Raw genomic sequence first — 25351 nt, 5'->3', positions numbered from 1 at the left:
TCTAGATCTTTAATTTCTTTCAGCAATTATGTGTTTTTTTGTGGGTTTTTGTTTTTGCAAATTGCTTTTTTTTACTTCATCTTAGAGAAGTTATGTGAAGACCTATGTCACACTTCACTTCATGTCTCATGTTACACTTCATGTTAATGGATACATAATATTACAAGGTATTGTAGCGTAAATTGTGAATCATTACCTGTGTAGGTTGTTTACCCATTTTTCTTTTTCCAGTCCTACAATGAACTATAGTGAATAAGTTTTTGCCCCTTTGCTACTACTTCCTTATATGATATTACTGTGGGTTAAATAGCTGAGTCAAGATCTGTGTATATTTTTAGTTATATCTTTTTCTCCATCAATATATTACCAAAATATCTTTTCCTGCCCTGTTGCTGGGACTGGGTGTTACCTTAAATTTTTAATCTGTTAGATGAAAAATTGCATCTCATTTCTGTTTAATTTCTATTTATTTGACTGTTAGAGTTTTAATTAATATGTTAAATGGACCATATGTACTCCCCCCATGTTTATAAGCCTTTCACCATTCTAATTCCACTTTTATAGTAAAAATTAACTTTTTAGTAACAACTTGTTTTTGACCATTTGACAGTTGGGCATTTTAAAATTTGGGTTGGTCCACATCATAATTTTTTTTGTCTTAAATATAGGTCTTCATTTCCATTATGTACTTACAGTATTATTCTCTTTTCCTAGGTTGTCCTTCAAAGGAGTATGGAACGAGTACAGTCCTTTTTTCTAAGAAATAAATGCCGTCTTCCTCTCAATCCAAGTCTTGTTGCAAAAGAATTAAATATTAAGGTGACATATACTAAGTTCATATTACACTTCAGAATAATTTGTAGGAAAGAAATGTAGGAAGAAAGCAGATGGGCTGATATACTTAAGGCAAATGAGGATAACATCTGCATAGGTTGGTTATAAGTATTTTGGATGTCTGTGTAAGATCCATATTTACCTCAGTATATATATATATTTTTAAAGATTTTATTTATTTATTTGACAGAGACAGAGCGAGAGAGGGAACACAAGCAGGGAGAGCGGGAGAGGGAGAAGCAGGCTTCCCGCCGAGCAGGGAGCCTAACGTGGGGCTCGATCCCAGGACCCTGGGACCATGACCTGAGCCGAAGGCAGTCACTTAACCAACTGAGCGGCGCCTGGGTGGCTCAGTTGGTTAAGCGACTGCCTTCGGCTCAGGCCATGATCCTGGAGTCCCGGGATCGAGTCCCACATCGGGCTCCCTGCTCAGCAGGGAGTCTGCTTCTCCCTTTGACCCTCTTCCCTCTCGTGCTTTCTATCTCTCATTCTCTCTCTCTCAAATAAATAAATAAAATCTTTAAAAAAAAAAAAAAAAAAAACAGAGCCACCCAGGCGCCCCTACCTCAGTATATTTTTAGTTAATCACCTTTCCTGAAAGAAAAAGCAATATAAAATTATTTGCTGTCTCAAAATAAATTATTTTTTACTATGGTATAATAGCTACCTTGTAGGCATATGTTGTAATTCCAGTCACTGATAGCATTTTCTTTTCCTCCCATGTGAATGGTCAAGACTCTTCCCAGGTTTATAACACTTTTTAGAGCCATCAAAAAGTAGTTGAATCATCAGCATTGAGTAATTATATTTCAAACGGGGCCAGTAGTTATACAAATAGTGGATTTTCTCTTAATGAATTCAGCAAAAGCAACCAATTAATTCATCCATTAGTGTTTGTGGTTTTGAAAGGCTAGGGTACAAGTATCCATAAAGGAGTCTTTGATTTCTTTTTAAGTTGATATATGGCTTCTCTTTCCTGAAATTTAACAGTGGGTGCCTGAGTTGTGTGTCATTGGCAGGGGCCACGGGGTCACATTTTCTCCTTGGGTTTTGTTGTTTCCCTTAATTGGTCTATCTTAAATTAGTTTTTTTAACCAGTTTCATTTTAAAATAAGATTTGATCTTTGCTAATGAAATTTTTAAATTTAGTGTCACTATTTGATTGCATGGCTAATTATAAATTATAAGAGTACCAATATAGAAGAAGTAGAGGTCTCATCCCAGATCATACTGCTTTAGAGGAAAGAGAAGAATATACAGAATTTTGTGCTCTGTTGAGGAATTAAGATGCTTTTAAAGCTCAAACTTCTAATAACTTTTGTCTCAAATTTTTAAGGTTTTGCTTCTCATCTAGAGAGTAGTAGATATTTTACTTATGCTATGTTTAAGTTTCAAAAAGTATTTTTAAATACCTCTTGTCTGCTGGATGATCTAAAAAGCAATTCACATGTATTATTTCATTTGCCACAGTTCAGAAGAACAAGTGAAAGGAGAAATGCTTAGGACAAAAAATCTTAAACCCATTTTTATTCCAGTGTTATCTTTCTAATGCATAGCGTGTTATATTTGTAGTCATGTTCCTTCTTCAGTTCTAATGCTGTGCCCCTAAAAGTGACAATGGTAAATGCTGATCCAATGGGGGAAGAAATTAACGTCATGTTTAAGGTGAGCAAAATAAGGTTACTTTGTTTTTATTTTTTACTTTTTTTAAGATTTTATTTGAGAGAGAGAGAGCACAAGTGGAAGGGAGGGGCAGAGGCAAAGGGAGAGGCAGACTCCCTGCTGAGCAGGGAGCCCAATGCGGGTCCATCCTAGGACCCCAGGATCATGACCTGAGCTAAAGGCAGGCACTTAACTGACTGAGCCACCCAGGCACCCCAAGGTTACTTTATTTTTAAATGGTATTTTAAAAATTATTTTCTCAAATTCCTTTTCCAAATTGCAAATGTAGTTTTATTTAATATTTAATTAAATTGAATAATGTGAAAAATTATTGCTGATATAAACTGTTCCCAGGAACAAATGCAACTCTGGGCTAGAGCTGCTACTTATGGCCATGCTGGTTGAGCTACATATGGCAGTCGTAACTTCAGCAGGCAGTGCCTTTCACACAGATTATGATGTGAATGGTACCCCCTAGAGTTGTGCAGCATTAAACTGCAAAACCATGAGCAATGGCACTGGTGTTTGGAAACATATAACTTACTGTGGGAAGCGGTAGGAGTGGAATACTACAGAGTAACCTATTACCAAAGTTCTGTGTGTTGTGATCATAATTTGCATATTTTTAAGAAAGAATGGAGAGTTTCAGTTAATTCAATGCGTTCAGTTAGTGCAGGCTCATATATATATATATACACACACATATAAAAGATAGCTCAAGAGAAGATATCTTTATGAATACGTATAAATGTGTATGTATGTACGTATATTCTATATATGTGTGTGTATGTATATAGCACGTTCTCATAACTCAGTCTGGTTCTGGACTATATTTTACTGATGTATTTGCCTTTTCCTAAAACCATACCATCTGTTTGAATACAGAAATTTTATATGTTAAGTTTTAATATTTGTTAGGGCTAATCTCCCCTAATTTTTTTTTTTTTGTAATTTTCTTGACTGGTCTCAAAAAATATATTCATCATTATGTGTTCTAAGGTTATTTTATCCAATTTAAAAAAGAAAATGAAAAACTGATGTGATTCCAGTTACAATTAATTCATTTTGGGAGGGTTAACTTTTTAAAAAAAATTTTTTTAAGTAAACTTTTGTTTTTTTAAAGATTTTATTTATTTGACAGAGAGAGACACAGTGAGAGAGGGAACACAAGCAAGGGGAGTGGGAGAGGGAGAAGCAGGCTTCCCATGGAGCAGGGAGCCCGATGCGGGGCTCGATCCCAGGATCCCGGGACCATGACCTGAGCCGAAGGCAGATGCTTAACGACTGAGCCACCCAGGCGCCCTTAAGTAAACTTTTAGAGATAATTGTAGATTCAGTCTGTTGTAAGAAATTATACAGAGATCCTAGGTATCTTTTTTTTTTTTTAAGATTTTATTTATTTGACACAGAGAGACACAGAGAGGGAACACGAGCAGGGGGAGTGGGAGAGGGAGAAGCAGGCTTCCCGCCGAGCAGGGAGCCCGATGCGGGGCTCGATCCCAGGACCCTGGGATTATGACCTGAGCCAAAGGCAGACGCTTAACGACTGAGCCACCCAGGCGCCCAATCCTAGGTATTCTTTACCCAGTTTCCCTCAATGTAACATCTTGCAAAACTATCATACAATATCACAATGAGGATATTGGCATTGATACAGTCAAGGTAAGGAATATTTTGATCATGACAAAGATCCTCCGTTTGCCCTTTTAAAAAATTGAATATGATTCACATACCACAAAATCCAACCTTTTAAAAAGTGTGTAGTTCAAGAAACTGAGACATGAAGAGGTAAAGTAATTTCCTCTGGAATGCTGTAGAAAAATTTCATCTCATTCTTCACTCCTTCCACCATTTCCCCTTCCTCCTGCCTTTACAATATGTAACATATTAAGTCTTTTGGAAAGGTACAGGTTTCACTTTGTTTCTTGATTTCAAGGTTGGTGAAGATCTTCGGCAAGATATGTTAGCTTTACAGATGATAAAAATTATGGACAAGATCTGGCTTAAAGAAGGACTAGATCTGAGGATGGTAATTTTCAAATGCCTCTCAACTGGTAGAGATCGAGGTAAGTCTCTCGGCTCAGTCTTGGTGTCTTACTTCTTTTCTATGAACTTAGCTCAGAGTATACCTGTCCTGAGGGAGTCCTGCTGCTGGTACACTATGATCTCAGTTGTTTCTTACTTTAATTTAGTGTTACTTTACTGAGTTATTTGTTCACAATTGAATAACTCATTGAGTAGCCCTAATAAATGCTTTGCAGTAACCAGAGGTTCCCATTGACTGACTGAACGAGGATTTTATGGTCTTTACCTTTTAATTTAAAATTAAGATGTCTAAGTTAAACCAATTTTGATTTCATTTCTGCAAAATAAAATAATGGTTTCAAAAATTTTTTCTACTTTAGCACGGGCTTCATCTTATTATTTTATTGAATAAGTTTTCTTCCTTACCACATATGTTTAGTGTGAATAGTAAAAGCACTACACACAGAAATATTGTGATAATTAAAAGATAATGAATGTAAAACACCCCAGTATGTGATATGTATTAGATACTCAATAAATTGTAACCATTATCATTACTCTTATTCAACAAATGTTTGTTGTTGATCTACAATCTACAAAATGCTAATAACATGTAGTGTTTATATTTAGAGGGAAGCAATTAAAGACATGTAATTTGAAGATGCTTAATAAGCTAAAAGCTCTAAGAATTTTTAAAAGATATTTATTTATTTATTTATCAACGAGAGATAGAGAGTGAAAAAGAGAGCACAAGCAGAGGGAGAAGCAGGCTCCTCACCGAGCAAGGAGCCTGATGTAGAACTTGATCCCAGGACCCTGGGATCATCATGACTTGAGCCGAAGGCAGACACTTAACTGACTGAGCCACCCAGGAGTCCCTAAGAGCTCTAAGAGAATTAACAAAGGCAGTGCCATGGGGTTTTAAAGGAGGGAAAGATCATTTATAGTTGGTGGAAATGAGAAATGCTTCTCAGATTCTAATCATAGACACTAGAAAGTCACCTGAAAAATTATCTAGTCATCCTTATAATATTTGCCATTCATTTTATGCTTAACTGCCTATACCGAAGGAAATTTACTGCATTTCAATGTAGTCTTTTCTATCTTGGATAGCTCTGATGGCTGTAGAGTTTTTTCTTGATGAACGGGAACTGACTCCTACCTACTACTCCTCCTAACTGATGTCTTCTACCCATCAGTTCCAGTTCTTTTAATAGACTTTCATATAATTCAGTCAAATCCTTCTTTGTGATGACAAATATTGTGGCCTCAGATCCTGAGTTCTAAATTCTTCAGCCATTTCTCATATATGACTTTAGATTACCTTATTATCTGATTGTTCCCATTGTAAAGGGCTCAAGTGATCCAGTCTCTGAGAATGGCACCTGAATTTTGTAGAATGCAAAGTAGGCAAAGTGTTGCACACACAGAACTTACTCACAAATAAAACCATCATACTAGCTCCTGCTAAATCATGTCTTGGCCATTCTGTACTTGTACATTTTGTATCTTAGACCTTACCTATTAACTTTCTTGTTATATTTGATCCATTATTTTTCAGCCTCTTGGATTCTTTTTAAAATTTGAGTTTTGTTATCTGTCATTGAACCTCTTAGTTTGTGTCATGAACTGATTTGAAGAACATATATTCTGTAGCTTCTGCTAAGTCATTGAAAAAATATGTTTACTAAGAGAGGACCAAGGACTGGGGCGCCTGGGTGGCTCAGTTGGTTAAGCCGCTGCCTTTGGCTCAGGTAATGATTCTGGAGTCCTGGGATCGAGTCCCACATCGGGCTCCCTGCTCAGCAGGGAGTCTGCTCCTCCCTCTGACCCTCCCCCTTCTCGTGCTCTCTCTCTTTCTCTAAAATAAATAAATCTTTTAAAAAAGAGAGAGAGAGGACCAAGGACCAACCCTTGTGTCATGTCACTAGAGACGTGAGATTTCCTTTCAGGTGATTGCTAAATCTTTAGGTACATGGGTACTTCATTGTGTTATCAACTACTCCACATTTCTCCATTTTATCCATCAGGACAGTATGAGAGCCTTATCACTTTCCTGTCTCAGTTTAGGATGTATCTTGTCAAAAAGGAAATCAGGTCAATTTAAGAATTCTTGCTGGGAAAAAAGGATTCTTGTTGGTTGGGGGTTCCTGGGTAGCTCAGTCGGTTGGGCCCCTGACTCGGTTTCAGCTCAGGTCATGATCTCAAGGGTTGCGGGATGGAGCCCCACATCAGGCTTTGCACTCAGCAGGGACTCTGCTTGAACATTCTCTCTCTCTGCCCCTCTCCCCACTCAACATGCATGCACTCTCTTGCTCTCTCTTTCTAAAATAAATAAACCTTAAGAATTCTTGCTGGTTGGGTGCCTGAGTGGCTCAGTCGTTAAGTGCCTGCCTTCGGCTCAGGTCATGATCCCAGGGTGCTGGGATCGAGTCACACATCGGGCTCCCTGCTCAGCGGGAGGCCTGCTTCTCCCCCCCGACTCCCCCTGCTTGTGTACCTGCTCTTGCTATCTCTCTCTCTGTCAAATAAATAAATAAAATCTTTTAAAAAAATGAAAGAATTCTTGCTGGTTAAAAAAAAAAATCCTTGCTGGTTGTTTTTCATATAAATCTTGTAAATGGAAGTTGTTTTATTAAGTAACATTCCTCATTGAGAGCCTACTATTTCATTAGCTTGCCTTTTCTGTCACCACACTTATTTCATATAGTTGTACATCCTCTTTCTTCTTACGGCATTCCATGTAACTTTGGAGGCAATCAGATTCCTCTTGTTTTTTATGTTGTTTCTAACTGATGGTTGAGTGCTTACTTTGTGTCTTGCCCTGGCCTAAGCTTTTCATTTGTGTTATCTCACAATTATCCTTATTTTTCAAATGAAATCACATCCATGTCTTCTGTGAATTTTTTACTAGTATTTCAGTGTTTCTAGTAATCCCTCACTTTTTCAGGCTTAATGATTGTCTTTAAATATTCACCAGACATTTACTGGTGTATCTCCCCACCCTCCACCCCGGATTGATTTTAAATTCCCTCAGGGTAGGGACCATATCTTACATAGCGAGTAGTATATTGTATATTTTATGAACTTTGGTCCACTGTTTTAGCACATAGTAATTTATATGTATGCATAGTTGATTATGAAATTAAAACTTGTCTGTATATTAAAAATTTGATTAAACGTAGTCATAGAATCAAGGTACAGGAACTCATTGAAAAAGGATGTCACTGTGAACTCTAAACTAGATGATGCAACCAAAACAACGTAAAAGATCCAAATGAATTCATTGTTCATTGTGTGACCAGACGACTAGGATTATAACCTGGCCCTGCATACTTTCTTTTGGGGTGGTCTGAAGGCCTTGGCCAACTTGGTTTCTTCCAGTCCTTTGGCTGAAGCAGGTCTCTGTGTCCTTATCTTTTATTTTGACACCAGTGCATCTCCTTGATTTTGAAAATATATAAAACTAATTTTTTAATTACAGAAATACGTGCACATAGTAAATGTAGCATGTAGTAGAATTTATCTGAAAGCACTAGCGGGGGGCAGCAGGGGGGGCAATCTTAATCTGTTCTTCCCTTTGAAAGGGCTTAGTGTACTCTGAAACACTCCATAATTGCCCAAATACATGATCAGAGTAAGTTTATTAACTATGTAACTTTATTAACTAAGTCAGTATCATCTAGTTTGTAATTAAAATTATTCTTGGGGGGGTGTAGTCACATGGTTATATAGATTATGGAGCCTCAAAGTCAAATTCAACTGTTATATTTTGGGTACTTCTGAAAATAAAAAATTTTGATTGCTCAAATTTTCTAGCATGGGCTGCCAGACTTGATTTTTTTTTTTTTTAATAACTCCTAACTGATATCTTATTTCAAAGATTGAAAGCTGTAAGTTTTTTAAAGGCTTACTTTTGGGGAGATATTTTTGCATAGCTTAATGTTTTGTTGTTAAAGGTATGGTGGAGCTAGTTCCTGCTTCAGATACCCTCAGGAAAATCCAAGTGGAATATGGTGTGACCGGATCCTTTAAAGATAAACCACTTGCAGAGTGGTTGAGGAAATATAATCCTTCTGAAGAGGAATATGAAAAGGTGATTGGCAAGTCTCCTTGTTCCAGATAACTTTGTCAAAAATGTATTACATAGGTCATAAGTGCTTTCATTTTCCAGCTCTGGTTACTAGCCATGTAGTCTTAAGTTGTGAAAACAGTGTCTTTCTCTAAGTTAAAAAAAAAAAAAAATTATATATATGTTTATATATAAACAGTGCATTTAATGGTAAGAATCTTGAGTGAAACCAATGCTAAATTACCCCCAAAACATTCCAAGCATGCGTTTAGAGGCCAGCAAAATAGGGGTATTTTTATGACCCAGAATATTATATTTCACATAGATCCTGGGAAAAGTTATGGAAATGAGTAAGAGTGGCTGCATTGTGTGGAGGTTAGAGGAAAATTATGGCCAGACTCTCTGATCTTGAACTTAGCACCAGGTATTGAGCCTTAGGCAAATTATTAACCTCTTTTGTGCCTCAGTGACCTGGGATATGAAATAGTATACATTATAGTATTTTAGTATTTTTTTTGGTATTATAGTACATATTATGGCTGTAAAAAATAATAGCACTACAAGGCTATTGTGAGAATTAGTTGAGTTTATATAGAAAGCCCTATACAGAGTAAATTCTGTAGTTGATAGCTGTTATTAGAAGTGTCAGTTTTTTGTTTTAGCATACTTTTGAATTCTCTAACAGGAAAGGGCATCTCAGGGTGCCTGGGTGACTCAGTCATAGTGTGTGCCTTTTTTTTTTTTAAAGAGGGAGTGCATGTGAGTGCCCCAGTGGGGGGAAGGGTAGAGGGAGAAGGAGAGAGAGAATCTTTAAGCAGACTCCCCACTGTGTGGAGCCGAATACAGGGCTCAGTCCCACCACCCATGAGATCATGACCTAAGCTAAAACCAAGAGTTGGACACTTAACTGACTGAGCCAGCCAGGTGCCCCATGACCTTAGGGTTGTGAGTTTGAGCCCTATGTCAGTGGGGGGTGGGGTGGGGAGTGGAGTTTACTTAAGAAAAAAAAATGGGGGAAAAAGGGAAAGGGAAATCTCTTAGGACTTAAGGCCTCTAATGATCCTAAATTGGCCTAAGAAAGACTCAAGAACACTTTTTTCCCCAAGAACATTTTCAATGGCAATGTAAGGAGATCTCGGTTTTAATGTCATTTGCCGGCCTACTATATGTCAGGTCATTAATTACAGATACATACCAGTTCTGTCTGTTAACCTAAGAAAGTAGAGGTATTTTGCCCTTTGTTAGTCTTTTAAACTGTTTAAGTTTAAGATCACTGCCTTTTCTTACTTGTGGTGTGGGGAAAGCAATGCAGCAGAAGCCAATACTTGTTTATAGTAATGTTGGCTCTTTTGTGGTTCTGGGAAAGTGGTTTGACACAAAATAATTGTCAAGTAACACACATTGAGTGCCTTTTATGCATTTGACTCTTAATGCCCTTTACTAAGAGAATATAACATCAAGGAGTCACATTGCTTGGGGTGAATCTTTGGTCTGCCATTTAACAATTACGTGATCTTGGGCAAAGAACTTCTATGTTTCAGTTTCCCTCATGTAAAATGACAATCATAATCAGACTTATGTCATATAGTGTGCATATGCATGCGTGTGTGTGTGTATAGGTGTGTAGAAAGGGTGTAGTGCCTGGTTTGTAATAAGTGCTGTGTAAACATTTGCTCTTACCATCATCAGTGATGATTTCTGGGGAGTTATGAACATGGACACATAGAGCCATATGACCGCTCCATTCAGAAATGTAGTTTCTTGAAAATAAACTAAATGCACATGCTTTAGATAAAAATACTCATTATATACATCTTGCTGCATCCTTCTATATGATACTGTATTAGTAATTTAATTTGTGAAAAGACTGAAGTGAAAGATCTCCAGCTTTGAAAAACTTGGAGATAAGTAGTCAACAAAACACATTAATTATATTATTGTATGTTTAAAAATACAGGCTGACTTTCTTCATACATGCCCTCCCTATATAAGCCAAAAAAGGGAAAAATATTCTTTTATTCAGATTAATCTTTGTCACAGTGTTACCACAACTTGTACTAAATAGCAGAGCCTGTGAGGAGCAGAGTTCCACAAAGATGATTCTTAAAATATGTTCAAAGGCAGCATGTACCAAGTAGGGACTGGCAGTATCTGCCTGTTAAAAGACAATACCTAGAGATATGGGGCAGTAACCACCTTTAGAAGGGTGTTTTGTTTTTGAAATACGACAAGGCTGGCTTTTGTTACCATAACCCAGTTTGTAAGTTGTTGAAAAAGTGAATTACAATACTTTTTTCAAAGGGTGATGAATTATAATCTTTATAACCTGCCTCCTTTAAAAATAATTTTTTTCTAAAATAATTTTATATCTTTATTATAGGCTTCTGAAAATTTTATATATTCTTGTGCTGGATGCTGTGTAGCCACCTATGTTCTAGGCATCTGTGATCGACACAATGATAATATAATGCTTCGAAGCACAGGACACATGTTTCACATTGACTTTGGAAAGTTTTTGGGCCATGCACAGATGTTTGGTAGCTTCAAAAGGTACTAATATTGTTGTTGTTGTTGCTAAAGAAAAGGGGGCACATTTTTTTTTTAAACAAGTACCCCAGGGGATGCCTGGCTGGCTCAATCAATAGGGCATGCAACTCTTGATCTTAGGGTTGTGAGTTCAAGCCCCACTTTGGTGTGAAGACTACCTTAAAAAAAAAACAAGTACTCCAGGTAATTCTGAAGCAGATTTCCACATTGTGGATCACTTTTCAAAAGGTATTAATAAAATTATCTGTATCCATCCATCATGTGTGTATATATATATCTGGAAGAGTTTCCATAATTTTCCTTGAAGGAAACAAATAGACTTCTCTTACCACACAATGGTTAAGTTTTTGATGATTTTAATGTCAACCTCTTTACAATCTAAGTATTCCTTCTCTGTCCACTTTTTTCTTCCCAAGAAAGCTGAAGTTGTTGGTTTGCTTTCTCAGATTAATTCAAGAGGTCATTGATTTCAAGTCCAGTCATTTCAAGTAATGCTAAAGATGTTTTCATTTCCATAGGATCAGAATATTACTGAAGATTGATATCTGTGTGTATTTTGAGGAACCTTTCTTTTGACACATTTAGCCATAACGTTGATTTTAATTAGTGGACACAACTATTTAAAGATTTTATTTACTTGACGGAGAGCACAAGCAGATTCTCTGCCGAGCAGGGAGCCCAATGCGGGGCTCAATCCAGGACCCTGGGATCATGATCCAGGCCAACCGCAGATGTTTAACTGACTGAGCCACCAGGTGCCCCTGGACACAACTTATTTTTTTTAAAAGGCACTTTTTCACAAATTAATGTTCCCAAACTTGCCTCTTTTCTTGTTGTTCTTTGCCTTGTAGTTCCCACTGAGTATGATTAGGGATTAAAAAAGACCCTAAGAGATGACTTGACCATGTAGTAGATAAGAGAGTGTGTGTGTGTGTGTGTGTGTGTGTGTGTGTGTGCATTAGGGATTAAAAAAGACCCTAAGAGATGACTTGACCATGTAGTAGATAAGAGAGTGTGTGTGTGTGTGTGTGTGTGTGTGTGTGTATGTATGTGGTAACCTTTGTTGAAATGAATTAAGGTATATTTAACTAGTTAGTGGTACATATTAGAAATGTTCCCATTTGTATAATGGCAATGAGTGCCAAATTTTTCTCTCTGTATGTTTGTAACTACTGTTTGATCTCTATTTGAATGTATGGGCTTATAGATATCATCTTGGAAAAATTCATGTATGTGTTCTATTTAAATAATGAGATTGATTATATGATGGCTTTCCTGAAAATGCAAAATTTTTAAGTTTTAATGCAGATTCAAACCTGCCTGATTCTAAATTTCCCAGTTGGAAATTATTATGGCTCAGATAGCTTAGTTGAATAACCATGTGGTAACAAAAACACTATTTGAATATCTTCTGTAAATAATACTGTGTTGTGTACTTTCTTTTTAAATAGGGATCGGGCTCCTTTTGTGCTGACCTCGGATATGGCATATGTCATTAATGGGGGTGAAAAGCCTACCATTCGTTTCCAGTTGTTTGTGGACCTCTGCTGTCAGGCCTACAACTTAATAAGAAAGCAGACAAACCTCTTTCTTAACCTTCTTTCACTGGTAACTGTGTTCTTTTACAAGCCTTTAATTAATTTACATTAATGCTCTGTGTTTCAATATTTAAAGGATATTTTGGAATAAAATTTACTGTAGTTTCAAATGTCAAATATTATTACCAAAATACTAAAAAATTGCTGCTATGTAAAATAAGCCTGACACCATTTATATAAAATACAAAACATAACTCAAATCTACCATGGGGGTGAGGAGTAAAAGTAACTGAAAGCACCCTGAGAGAGTCATCTGGGATGCTGGAACATATTTTCTTAATTTGGGTGTGTTCAGATTTCTGTACTTTTTGGATATGTATTATGTTAAAAGTTAAACTTCTATTAGGATTATTGTGGCTGAACTTGATTTAAAAAAAAAAAAAAAGGACTAAAAAGGTCTGTATTTCACAGGTTTTATTCCATAAACTGGCTTTGTGAGTTCCAACAATTGACTGACTTGACCTCAGTTTTTCTCATTTATAATGGAATCACTTAGATCCCTATAAGACTAATATAAATTCCTCAAAACTTTGTTTTATTTGCTTTAGTTCTCATTACTTGGCTGGCTTTTAAGGGACTGGTGGGGAACAGACTTTTAAAAAGTTCAACTCACAAACTCTTTTTCCCTTTCTATAGATGATTCCTTCAGGGTTACCAGAACTTACAAGTATTCAAGACTTGAAATATGTTAGAGATGCACTTCAACCGCAAACTACAGATGCAGAAGCTACAATTTTCTTTACTAGGTAAGGCATATTTAAATATATTAGAAAAGGCACAGAGCTTTGATTTGTTTTCCTTAGTTTAAACAAATGCTATATATCAAAAATCTGATTTTAATGGGGTGCCTGGGTGGCTCAGTTGTTAAGCATCTGCCTTCGGCTCAGGTCATGATCCCGGGCTCCTGAGATCGAGCCCCGCATTGGGCTCCCTGCTTGGCGGGAAGCCTGCTTCTCCCTTTCCCACTCCCCATGCTTGTGTTCCCTCTCTCACTTGAGTCTCTCTGTCAAATAAGTAAAATCTTGAAAAAAAAAAAAATCTGATTTTTAGGAAATAATTGTGATTCACGGTATTAGCAAATAGTGGGTTTATCAAAAGTATATTTTATGTCAGGGTTATTTACTGAATAAATGTAAAGGATTTGCAGTGACACTTTTAAAAATTTATTTCCCTCAAAATGACTCGTTTTATTTAGTATATGACTTGAATTATAAACATCCTATTTATGAACTATTTCTGCAAAGCATATTTTCGATAGTGCTAAGTACAGGTTGTTTTTTTTTCTAAAATAATATCTGTACTAATCTATTTTTCAGGATTTTGCCATAACAATTTTCATGGATACCATAAATATTTAAAACTGCAAACTCTGGGACACTGCTATAGTAAATTGTTACTGTATGACGTAGTACTTAAAACACACATACTAATTTTTGGCATTTGAACTTGTCATTTTTGCTTTAAAAGCAGATCTTCCTGGCAAATACGTTCTAAAAGTCTGGTGACCAAATTGGTCACTATCTAGTGGTACCACCTCATTATTATGCCACAGCAGGGAGGACCCATGAGCTCATGTTCTTTTTTTTTTTTTCTTGCCTTCTTCCTCTCAGTGGAAAAGAGATAGAAAACTGGACTGGACTTCTCTAGTCTCAAGAGTCTGGGCTGAATTGAATTGAAGGAAGCTGACTTTGTATAGCCTTCCAAACTAACCCTGATAATTTAGGTATTGATGGGTTTTGTTTTTTCAAAAGAGATTCATTGGTTCCTCTGGGGAAAACTATATGGCAGGCATGTATTAGTCTGTTTGAGCTGCCATAACAAAATACGATAGACGACATGGCTTAAACAATAGACGCTTATTTTCTCTTACTTGTAGAGGCTGGGAAGTCCAAAATCAAGGTGCCAACTCATTCACTTCCTGGTGAGGGCTCTAGCTTACAGACAACTGCCTTCTCGTTGTTTCCGCACAGGAAGGAAGGAGATAAAGAGCAAGAAAGCATAAGTTTTCTTGTCTCTCTTCATAAGAACACTAATCCTATTGGATCAGAGCTTTATCCTTAAAACCCCATTTAATCTTCGTTACTGACTCCATAAAGGCCCTATGGGGTTGGGGCTCAAACATAGGAATTTTGGAGGATACAAATATTCAGTCCATAACAAAGCAAGAACCTTTGTGTGAAGTTCTAGACTTTTCTTTTTGAATCTCTTTCCTCTTTCTGGATTTCTTTATCCTGCTTCTGAGACTTATTGTTTCTTTTGCATGCCTAAAATGTTTTATCCAAGCCTGCTTTTCAGATTTCTCACCACCAAACTCTCTATTCTGTCAAAACTTCTTTTTCCAACTGAAGGAAATGATGATTATCAGAAGGAATCTGATAACCAGATTCTACTACTATTTGTTGGAAAAGATTTTGTTAAATTTGGATTACTTTTGATGCTTCCTTCTATACTTGTTTAGTTGTCAACTTCCCTGTTTATTAAAAGGGAATTAAATGATCATCTTTTTTGGCATTATTCCAATCATCTTCTATCCCTAATAGTTTTATATTAGTATTAGATCCCACAGAGCTCAAGAAATACAGCATCATTTCTTGGGAGACAGTGGGATGGGATGGAATAGAGACTTTCTTGTGCTAAACTCTTTTGTTGGGGTGGAATATCTTTTCATGGGTTTTTGGCCTGAAGAACAAAGGAAATCCTTGGCAAAGTGAGAATCTGCTTAATATTTTAAAAAGGAATGAAAATGGGGGCGCCTGACTGGCTCAGTCAGTAGAGCATGTGACTCTTAGGATCGTGAGTTAAAGCTCCATGTTGGGTCTAGAGCTTACTGTTTTTGGAGGGAGGGGCGGAGGGAGATGGGGAGAGAGAGAATTTTAAGGAGGCTCCATGCCCAGCTCAGAGCCGGACACAGTGCTTGATCTCACAACCCTGAGATCATGACCTGAGCAGAATGAAGAGTCGGATGCTTAACCAACTGAGCCACCCAGGCACCCCAAGGGCCTAGAGCTTACTTTAAAAGAAAATTTATATATCTTGATTGATAGATTAAAAAAAAAATATTTAAGGGGCTTCTGGCTGGCTCAATTAGTTGATGGAGTGTGCGACTTGATCTCGGGGTTTTAAGTTTGAGCCCCACATTGGGTGTAGAGATTAAAAATAAAATCTTAAAAAAATTTTTTTAAAAAGGAATGAAATATTTTTGTCCTTTATTATGTTCAAAGAACTGAACATGTTTTCTCATGAATATTTACTATTAACATATTTTCTGATTATTTCGTAGGCTTATCGAATCAAGTTTGGGAAGCATTGCCACAAAGTTTAACTTCTTCATTCACAATCTGGCTCAGTTGCGTTTTTCTGGTCTTCCTTCCAATGATGAGCCCATCCTTTCATTTTCACCCAAAACATACTCGTTTAGACAAGATGGTCGAATCAAGGAAGTCTCTGTTTTCACTTATCATAAGAAATACAACCCAGATAAACATTATGTAAGTTTGGTTTTGGTATCTGTAGAGACTCATGCATGCATTATTGTTTTTTTCATACTTCTTTCCTCCGTGGATGGTCCAAAAATAAATAAATATTTGAGGAATCCCTAATTGTTTTTTGGTATTTATTTCTTGGTAAATTTGCTTCCAAACCATGGGGGACAAATGATATTCTTCCTTCCAGAGACAAGGCTTAACAGGTGGTGCTATTTTGCTTTTCCTCTTTTCTTCAATTTGTTCTTAATCTTAAGGTAAAGCTTGCTCATTGTAACAAATTCAACCTGTGTAAAAGCACATAAAGTCTTCAGTTCTCATTCCACTTTCTGGGGATGAAGTATTATTAAATAGACCCACACACATAAAATTCATCTTTGAACAAAAATAAGATCTTTAGTATGCTTCCCACCACCCCATGGATAGCACTATTATCTGTTTTATTATTGTTTTTCACCGTTGTGCTAATATTTTTATTTGGAAATACTTTGCAGCACAGTCTTTAAATTTTTGACAAACTGATATTTTAGAAAGCAACTGTATTATTTTGATTTTCACCTATTGTCAATTTTTGTAAGTTTATGTAGTATTTTATCCTAACACCATTTTATTGAATATTCCATTCTTCTCCCAATGATTTATAATAGTATATTACATTATGTTGTAGATATTATAATGTTAGCATATTTAAAATGTACTAAATTTATATGTATCCGTGAATTTATTTCAGGTCTTCTCTAGATGAATACGACTTTTTTCTATACCAGTATTTTACTCTAAAGTACTGTGACTTTATAATACTTTAAATATCCAGTAAGACACATTTTCCCTCATCCTCCTGCCACCATAAATTTTGCCTTTTTCATTTACTCTTAAATGAACTTATTAATGTGTTCATTGGAAATGTACTAAATTCATAAATTTCAGGAAGTCCATTTATTATATTTAATCCTGGAAATAAATGACTTTCACTTTCTAGTTCTTTATATATCTTACAGTGGTTAATATCACTCTTAGATACAGTTAGATGTCTATAAATACAATGACTTTTATGTATGCTGTTTCCTCTCCGTGACATATACATTACTAAGTTAAAAGCACTTGGACTGCATAGAATGGTCAAGCTGTAAATTTTCTGTCGGGAAAGGTTTTTTTTTGTTTGTTTTAATCTAATATGTTTGGGGTGTGGTTTCTTTTCAGATTTATGTAGTCCGAATTTTGAGGGAAGGACAGTTAGAGCCATCATTTGTGTTCCGGACTTTTGATGAATTTCAGGAACTTCACAATAAGCTCAGTATTATTTTCCCACTTTGGAAGTTACCAGGGTATGTTCCCATTTTTGTACATTAATTCTTTTTTTATAGGAAACAATTTCTTACCAAGTGTCGGTCAAAAGCTTTGTGTAAGCATTTAGTAGGATACAGTGGACCATGTGTGACGTATTTTCCTTTGTATCACAGGGCTTGATAAAAGTACTACACACAGAAAAGGAACTATGAGGTTTTATTGAATGAATAAACAGTCAATAGGGGGCGCCTGGGTGGCTCAGTCGTTAAGCATCTGCCTTCGGCTCAGGTCATGATCCCAGTGTTCTGGGATCAAGCCCCGCATCGTGCTCCCTGCTTGGTAGGAAGCCTGCTTCTCCCTCTCCCACTCCCCCTACTTGTGTTCCCTCTCTCGCTGTGTCTCTCTCTGTCAAATAAATCTTTAAAAAAAAAAAAAAAAACAGTGAATAAATGATCAAGATCCTAAACTTAAAATTGGGGATTTTCTAGTTTTCTAATTTCAGTTGAAGCTTTTTTTTTAAATCATACCAGGTTAGGTAAATCGTTACTTAAACTACCTTTACAGTGACATCAAGGAACTTAGTTGAATCTTATAATTTGTTGTCTCTACCATAGTCTGCAACATAAGATAATAATTTGGAATCTTGGTTTTAGAAAAGTTGGATTTTAAGTCACTGCTGAAATAATTACAGCCATACGAAGCCTCTCTATAAAATAATAAGCTGAGGCATTGAGACCGTTGGTTAAAATCTTAGTACTTAGTTTTGTATCTGTTACCCTTTCAAAACCCTTATTTTTAACATAGCTAATGACCAATAGATTTTCTGTGTCGGGTTGCTCATATTCTTCTGACTAGATTTCAGAAGTAGAGTCAACAAAGTGTGGTTATCAGAGTTTATTTCCACATGCAGTATCATTTTTTATTGGCAGCAAAATAAGCAGAGTTAAGAGTATTCTTGATTTGGGGTGCCTGGGTGGCTCAGTTGGTTAAGCGACTGCCTTCGGCTCAGGTCATGATCCTGGAGTCCCGGGATCGAGTCCCGCATTGGGCTCCCTGCTCAGCAGGGAGTCTGCTTTTCCCTCTGACCCTCTTCCCTCTCATGCTATCTCTCTACCACTCTCTCTCTCAAATAAATAAATAAAATCTTAAAAAAAAAAAAGGTTATTCTTGATTTGGGCCCTCTGTCACTTACGGACACAGTATTGACAGGGTATGGGACTGATATCAACAGTAACTGTGGCTGATTGAGTAATGATTATTTTGGAGGATAAGATATGCATAAAATATTTGTGAATGGATTAATTTTTAGAAAAAAATAGTAGAAAATAAGTAATAAATAGCAAAATAGTGTCTCTTTTGTACCAAGGTTTGTAAAAGGCTAACAGGTACTTGAACTATTTCATCTCCAGTACTCTGAAAAGAAATTACAAAAATTTACTTTCTAGAAGATTAAGATTCCACTTTGTATTTATATATTTTTAAAATATATATATTTCTAAATAAATATTGTGCTTAATTCTATAAATACTTCCAAGTGAAATAATTTAAATCCCACTTGTGTTTTCTTTTGTAGCTTTCCTAATAGGATGGTTCTAGGAAGAACACACATAAAAGATGTAGCAGCCAAAAGGAAAATTGAGTTAAACAGTTATTTACAGAGTTTGATGAGTGCTTCAACAGATGTAGCAGAGGTGACTGTCCTAATTGAAAAAGAACATACTATTTTTTGTGCTACATGATATTTAAATTAATAATTTTTTTTCTCTTCTATCTTAGTGTGATCTTGTTTGTACTTTTTTCCACCCTTTACTTCGTGATGAAAAAGCTGAAGGAATAGCTAGGTCTGCAGGTAAGGTTATTTTTTTCTCCTTATCGATCATTCATGGCTTCCCTATGATTTGCAAGTTACCGTTTCTCAATGAATGTGGTAGAGTGACAGTGGGGTGGCTATACTACAGTGGGAATGAGAGGAGGGTATTCCTTCTAAGCCCATCAATTTCTGGATAAACATAATTTTCCTAATAGAATGTGATTATTAAAGACCTATAAATCAGTGGCCTACTAGGTTATTTACCTTTTCCTTTCCCTATCCCATATATGATGATCCTGGAATTAAAGCAAAAATTGTTTTGTCATAGTTTGTACCACTGGGAGCAAGATAAAATAAAGATGAACGTATTTATACTTTCAGATGCAGGTCCATTCAGTCCTACTCCAGGCCAAATTGGAGGAGCAGTGAAATTATCTATCTCTTACCGAAATGGTACTCTTTTCATCATGGTGATGCACATCAAAGACCTTGTGAGTGATTATAAATAATGATTGTAGAGAAAACCGATACCTTGGTAGGAAGCATTACTATTAAGGGAAAACTTTTCTTTATAGGTTACTGAGGATGGAGCTGACCCAAATCCATATGTCAAAACATACCTACTTCCAGATACCCACAAAACATCCAAACGGAAAACCAAAATTTCACGAAAAACTCGGAATCCAACATTCAATGAGATGGTAAGTTAAAATCATTTCTAAAGATGTCCTAGATTTGTTCTTTTGAGATTTTAAATTTTAAACACTTTAAATTTTTAGGTACCAGTTGCAGAACTATTTATTGTACTAGTAAACCCAATCAATAGCAATCCAGTGATGATTTATCAAAATGTTGCGGAATTAAACCTGCCGTCATTGACCCTTAGGTTTTAAAAAGGTCTTAGGAGTTATCTTCAACCACCTTTCCGGTGTTTGAACCCTCTCTACAACATTTTCAAAAAGTGGATGTCCAGTCTGTGCTGAAATACTTCCAGTCCATCCACTTTGTTTTGGGCAGTTCCAGCTCTTACATTTTTTTTATACTAGGCTGAAATCTTCACTGCCTGTAGTTTGCACCTGTGGGTCTCTGTTGTACTGCTTGGAACCACACAGAATTTACTCTTTTTCTCCTGTGTAGCAGCCCTTCAGATAACTGAAGCTCTCAAAAGCCCTTCCTGTTATCCTTTTAAAACGTCTTCACTACCTTTACCTTTGTTTGATAGGATGTAGTTTCAAAATCATCCTCCTTCTAATTCATTCTAATCTGTCAGCAATCCACTTCAGATAGGGTGCTCTAAACTAAAAGCAGTAAGCAAAGCATTAGCTGAATAGGATGGAGCAGAACTGTGACTTTCCTGAGCTACTCATGGTCAACTTACAAACTTACTCATCTGTTAAAACCTGCTAACCCTTATTCAACTACTTTTTTAGGATAAACACTACATTATTTGTGTATATTAACATTACATCCACACAAAAATGTCTGGATAGAGATTTGGAAGAAAATGTGGATTTTCATCAGGGTTATAAGTTTGTTAAAACTGCAGAAATAGCCTTTTAGCTCTTGAAAAGCATATACAGTGTTTGGTGAAGACAACTTGGTGTTATTCTCAAAAAGTAGTATTGGCTTTTTTCCTAGTTAGTAGTGTTGTACTTCCAAGAAATAATATGTAGTCAGTTTTTAGTTTTTATTAGTCAAACAGTGAAAAGGACTAGATTAAAGAGATGTTTCTCAGAAGTTATGATGAGGCCTTGTTGGGAAAAAAATTCTAAGTGTTGAATGTGGTGTGTCAGCTTTTTAGCATTCCAGATTGGCCGTAAACCGTATCGGTAGTTGGTGAATTTGCTTTGAAGTACGGATAATCAGAAATTATTTCATGGTATATAAAATCTAACAAAAAAAGACAACAAAAAGAAATTCTAATCCCCCATATTTTGTAAAATGGTTATGTTTATCCCCACTTATGCTTCTTTCCATTCTCTTTCCCAGGTTATCAGATCATCTCAAGGCACGCCGCCTTGTAATTGCTTTTCCATTCCCCACACTCTCCACCTCAGAAAATCCTTGTTTTCAGTTTTTAGCCAATAATAATTTTCTACTCTGTGCATTTCTATGTCAGACACTCAGAAGGATGATAATAAAATCCAAGGCTCCTGAAATACAAAATGTGCATCTAAAGTATGAGGCAAATTCTATCAGATGTGGCATAATTAATGTCATTATCTCTTTAACTACTGATCTCACTTCTGTTTTTACTTAAAATAATCCAAGAAACCAAACAAACAAAAAGTTTGTAATTTACTGTTTTCTTTTTACCTTTGCTGTAGCTTGTGTACAGTGGATACAGCAAGGAAACTCTAAGACAGAGAGAACTTCAACTCAGTGTCCTCAGTGCAGAGTCTCTGCGGGAGAATTTTTTCCTGGGTGGAGTGACCCTGCCTTTAAAAGATTTCAACTTGAGCAAAGAGACAGTTAAGTGGTATCAGCTGACTGCAGCAACCTATTTGTAAGCTGGTGAATTTCTGAACTTTGAAAGCAAGGACAGTTATAAACACGTATACACACATACACACTTGGGAACTTTGTATAATATTTTTATACTTGGATGAAATTATAAAGTAAATGTACTTACTGCATTTCAATACATCTGTTGGACCAACAGTCACATAATTAACTTTTATGAACTTGTTGAAGCCATTGCTGTTTTAAAGTCATATAGAATGCTATAAACCCTAAACTTAATATATAGTGAGTCCTGAAAAAGACTGAGTTGGTGGTGAAGGATTTAATCCTTTCTTGAGTAATTCAGAATAATAGCTTTAGTTTGGTCTGATAGTACAATGTCAATTCAGCCATCTATTTTGCATTGTTTCTTACACAGACACAGCATGTTTTCCTGTTTTGCACCTTTTATAGCCTTTACCACAGTGTGTGTTCACAAACACCAAAGGAAAGGAAAGGTGCAGGATGTTATCAGAAAATACAGCTGCTATTCATAGGGCCGAAAGCAAAGCACAAATAATAGTTATGTTCAGAACTACTACGTAGTTTATAGAAGTAGGGGAAAATAATACTGCTTTTTATCACCCATGTCTTTAAAACCTTTTTCAGAATAAGTGCCGATCACTGAAGTTGTAAATACTGGTGCCTTAACTTCATATGCTTTCCTGGCACTTCATTCTGATTTTTTCCTGACTTGATAAATAGTAACTTCCCAACTTACTAAAGAATTATGTACATTTACTAATGTTTTTCCCACAGAAATATGAGTTTTTTCTATTTCTCATGTGACTTAGACATTTGATTTATGTTTTGTTGCCCCGTAACTGAATGAGATTCATCGATGTAACTGTGTACTAAATGCCATCATTCCATTATAATCCTGCATTTGCTCCCAGGAGTGTGAATTAAACTTTGGTAATCCACCTCCATGTATCTCTACTCCACTTACTCATTAAGCAAGTGAAAATTGTTCACTCATGTACCCATTCCTGTTTGGTAGAACTTCATGAATAGGGCAGACTCTTCACAGGAGGCCCAGGACAAGAATTCTAGGGTCCAGACTGAATATTAATGTAGACTTTTATAGCAAAGTTGGTCTTGTAAGCTGTCTTATATTTGTGAACATTATACATTTACATGAATTACTTTCCTTAATATAGCAGGATTCAGAATCATAAGGGACATGATTGAAATTATTCTGCAGTAACCATTAAGGATAAAATTCATTTTTATTATTCATTCAGCTGCACACGTAATTTTGTGTTTAGTTTGAATAAATATGTTGATATATTAATTCTCATGGCTAGAATGGAATTTCAGACACTTTTTAAATGGTAATAGAGATTGTAGTAATCTAGTTGCTGTGAGAGAACTGACAAAATATGCAATGAAGAATACCAATAAAGGACAATCTCCAGTTCAGTTGCCCACAACATAATTTTTATGAACTGTGCAGATGTTTGATGTAAATGGGAAACCTATAGAGCAGAAATAGAACAGTTGAGGATGTATCAGTGAGATAAGTTTAGGGGAAAAAAAAAAAAAAAACACTTGAAATTCTTGGTGCCTAACACTAATGGTCCATTTGTAGGAAAGCCCGTTAGTATGATATATGAATGTCTTTTTTTTTTAATGTTAAAATGTATTGTATATTTAATAATTTAATTAAAATGCAAATCAAAGCACCACCGTTTATTTACTTTTTCCACATCCAGTTAACATTTCCTTTAAGTGTATAAGTACTTTTGCAGATATAAAGAAGTGTTAGATATTTTCACTTAAGCTTTTGAGACCTAATTCCATTCCATGAATTGTCACTTAGCCACTGTTAAAAAAAAAAAAAAAAAAAAAAACCCAAACCTGTCTTGGTAAAAGGTCATTGTTAATGGGACGCAGCATGTACTGCCTATTTGCAGTCTGTTACAGCAGTGTCTTTTAGCACAAATAACAGAGCTAGAAAATGGGATGTCACTTTTCAATTACAAGAAATCTGGATTTCTTATCTGAAAATGTATATTATGATTAATACTGTACAGTTAACCAGAGTTCAGGACAAGTGGTAATGTTTTTCTTAATTTAACTCATTTTGTGCCTTCTTTGGTCATTAAAAAAATACACATATTTTACATATATTTAAGTTATTTCTTTGTAAAACGCTAATCTTCAGCCCTTACCAAAAAAAAAAAAAAAAAAAAGACAGGCGCCTCTTTGCACTACTACTTTAAGTAGATTTTAAGTCAGTTTTTTTAAACATTTTTTTTAAAGCTTGCATTAAAGTACATCTGAAGCAAAAGTTTAAACAAACTGGCCAAGACACTAACTTTTATGTATAATCACAATGTTTTATACCTGTCTTTACCAAATAAAAATAATTATGCTACATATAAGTCCTGCATTAGAATTCTTTCTTCTTGCAGTGTTTTGGGATTCGAAAATAATAGTCTACTCCAAGAACCTATTATTTTCTCTACTGAGAAACACAATGTAGAACTTGCACTGACATTTTTATTACTTTATAAAAAACTATAGGTAGCTAACTGTTAAGGCATGTATGATCTTTGATATTCTTTTATCTTTTCAAATTAAAGTTGTATAAAAGTTTCAATATCTTGCCTTAAATTGGTTGACTGTTCTTTCTAGGATTCAAGTATTGTGGCATTTTAAAAAAATATATTCAATTTTGATACTTAGATTTCAGATCAGAAAGGACTAAAAGCCCCACTACCATAATCCATGGATTTATTTACATGCTGTTTGATTAGCAGTGCAAATATGAATGAATATGGCAAATAGTCTCATCTATAAGAACCAAATACTTATATTAAGATAGTGAGTAAAGATGTATAATATTTTTATTAATATCTTGAATATATTCAGTGGATTGAATGTGACTTCATAACTGTACTACGATTGTATTAAACTATTTCTGGAATAAAGGAACTCTGCTATCATTTCTTTCCTTATTAACATATTAACATTTTGGGTTCTAAACTTTAATAGGAGCTTGGGGAGCCTGGCTGGCTCCGTTGGTAGAGCATGCAACTCTTGATCTTGGGGTTGTAAGTTCCAGCTCCTCATTGGGCATAGAGTTTACTTAAATTTAAAAAATTAAAAAAATAAACTTTAATATGAGCTCACTGTTGTGTTCTTTGTATCTCACCCAGGAGTTTATTAGATTCACAAATCCTGAATTTCAAAGCTGGCCTGTCAGTTGCCCCTAAAAATGACAAATCTGACTTCTACCTATGGTTCTTTGAAACCGTACAAAGTGGTTCTGGGTTGCCACTTTGCCCCATCACCATTTCATATAATTAGAATGATGAAATAATGCAACATTTACAGACTTCTGTAAGTATGGTCCCTGGCCTTTGGTGGTTTACTTAAATATTATAATAGTATACTAAGAACATGTTCTATACGTATCTACAGAACAGAGAAATGTAGATTCTTTTTTTTTTTAAGGTTTTATTTATGTATTTGTCAGAGTGGGAGAGACAGAGCACAAGCAGGGGGAGTGGCAGGCAGACGGCAG

At 35.7% G+C, this 25351-nt stretch overlaps 1 protein-coding gene across 3 annotated transcripts in view; it reads left to right on the top strand.

The window, feature by feature from the left end:
- Positions 1-24751, top strand: part of PIK3C2A (phosphatidylinositol-4-phosphate 3-kinase catalytic subunit type 2 alpha) — a 101795-nt gene extending 77044 nt beyond the window's left edge. For all 3 annotated transcript variants that reach the window (XM_027581321.2, XM_027581319.2, XM_027581320.2), the window contains 14 exons: positions 715-819; positions 2407-2499; positions 4433-4562; positions 8481-8617; positions 10974-11143; positions 12592-12748; positions 13375-13484; positions 16019-16226; positions 17421-17545; positions 19081-19198; positions 19284-19356; positions 19699-19808; positions 19893-20018; positions 21645-24751. In XM_027581321.2, the coding sequence (XP_027437122.1) occupies positions 715-819; positions 2407-2499; positions 4433-4562; positions 8481-8617; positions 10974-11143; positions 12592-12748; positions 13375-13484; positions 16019-16226; positions 17421-17545; positions 19081-19198; positions 19284-19356; positions 19699-19808; positions 19893-20018; positions 21645-21827 (1845 nt within the window). In that variant the 3' untranslated portion in view covers positions 21828-24751. The remainder of the gene's footprint in view (positions 1-714; positions 820-2406; positions 2500-4432; positions 4563-8480; positions 8618-10973; positions 11144-12591; positions 12749-13374; positions 13485-16018; positions 16227-17420; positions 17546-19080; positions 19199-19283; positions 19357-19698; positions 19809-19892; positions 20019-21644) is intronic.
- The last annotated feature ends 600 nt before the right edge of the window (positions 24752-25351 follow it).

This window comes from Zalophus californianus, chromosome 11 (genome assembly GCF_009762305.2).
Source record: "Zalophus californianus isolate mZalCal1 chromosome 11, mZalCal1.pri.v2, whole genome shotgun sequence".
NCBI classification, from domain to species: domain Eukaryota; kingdom Metazoa; phylum Chordata; class Mammalia; order Carnivora; family Otariidae; genus Zalophus; species Zalophus californianus.
The sequence above is the reverse complement of the archived record's forward strand: the minus strand, read 5'-3'. Positions and strand labels throughout refer to the sequence as shown.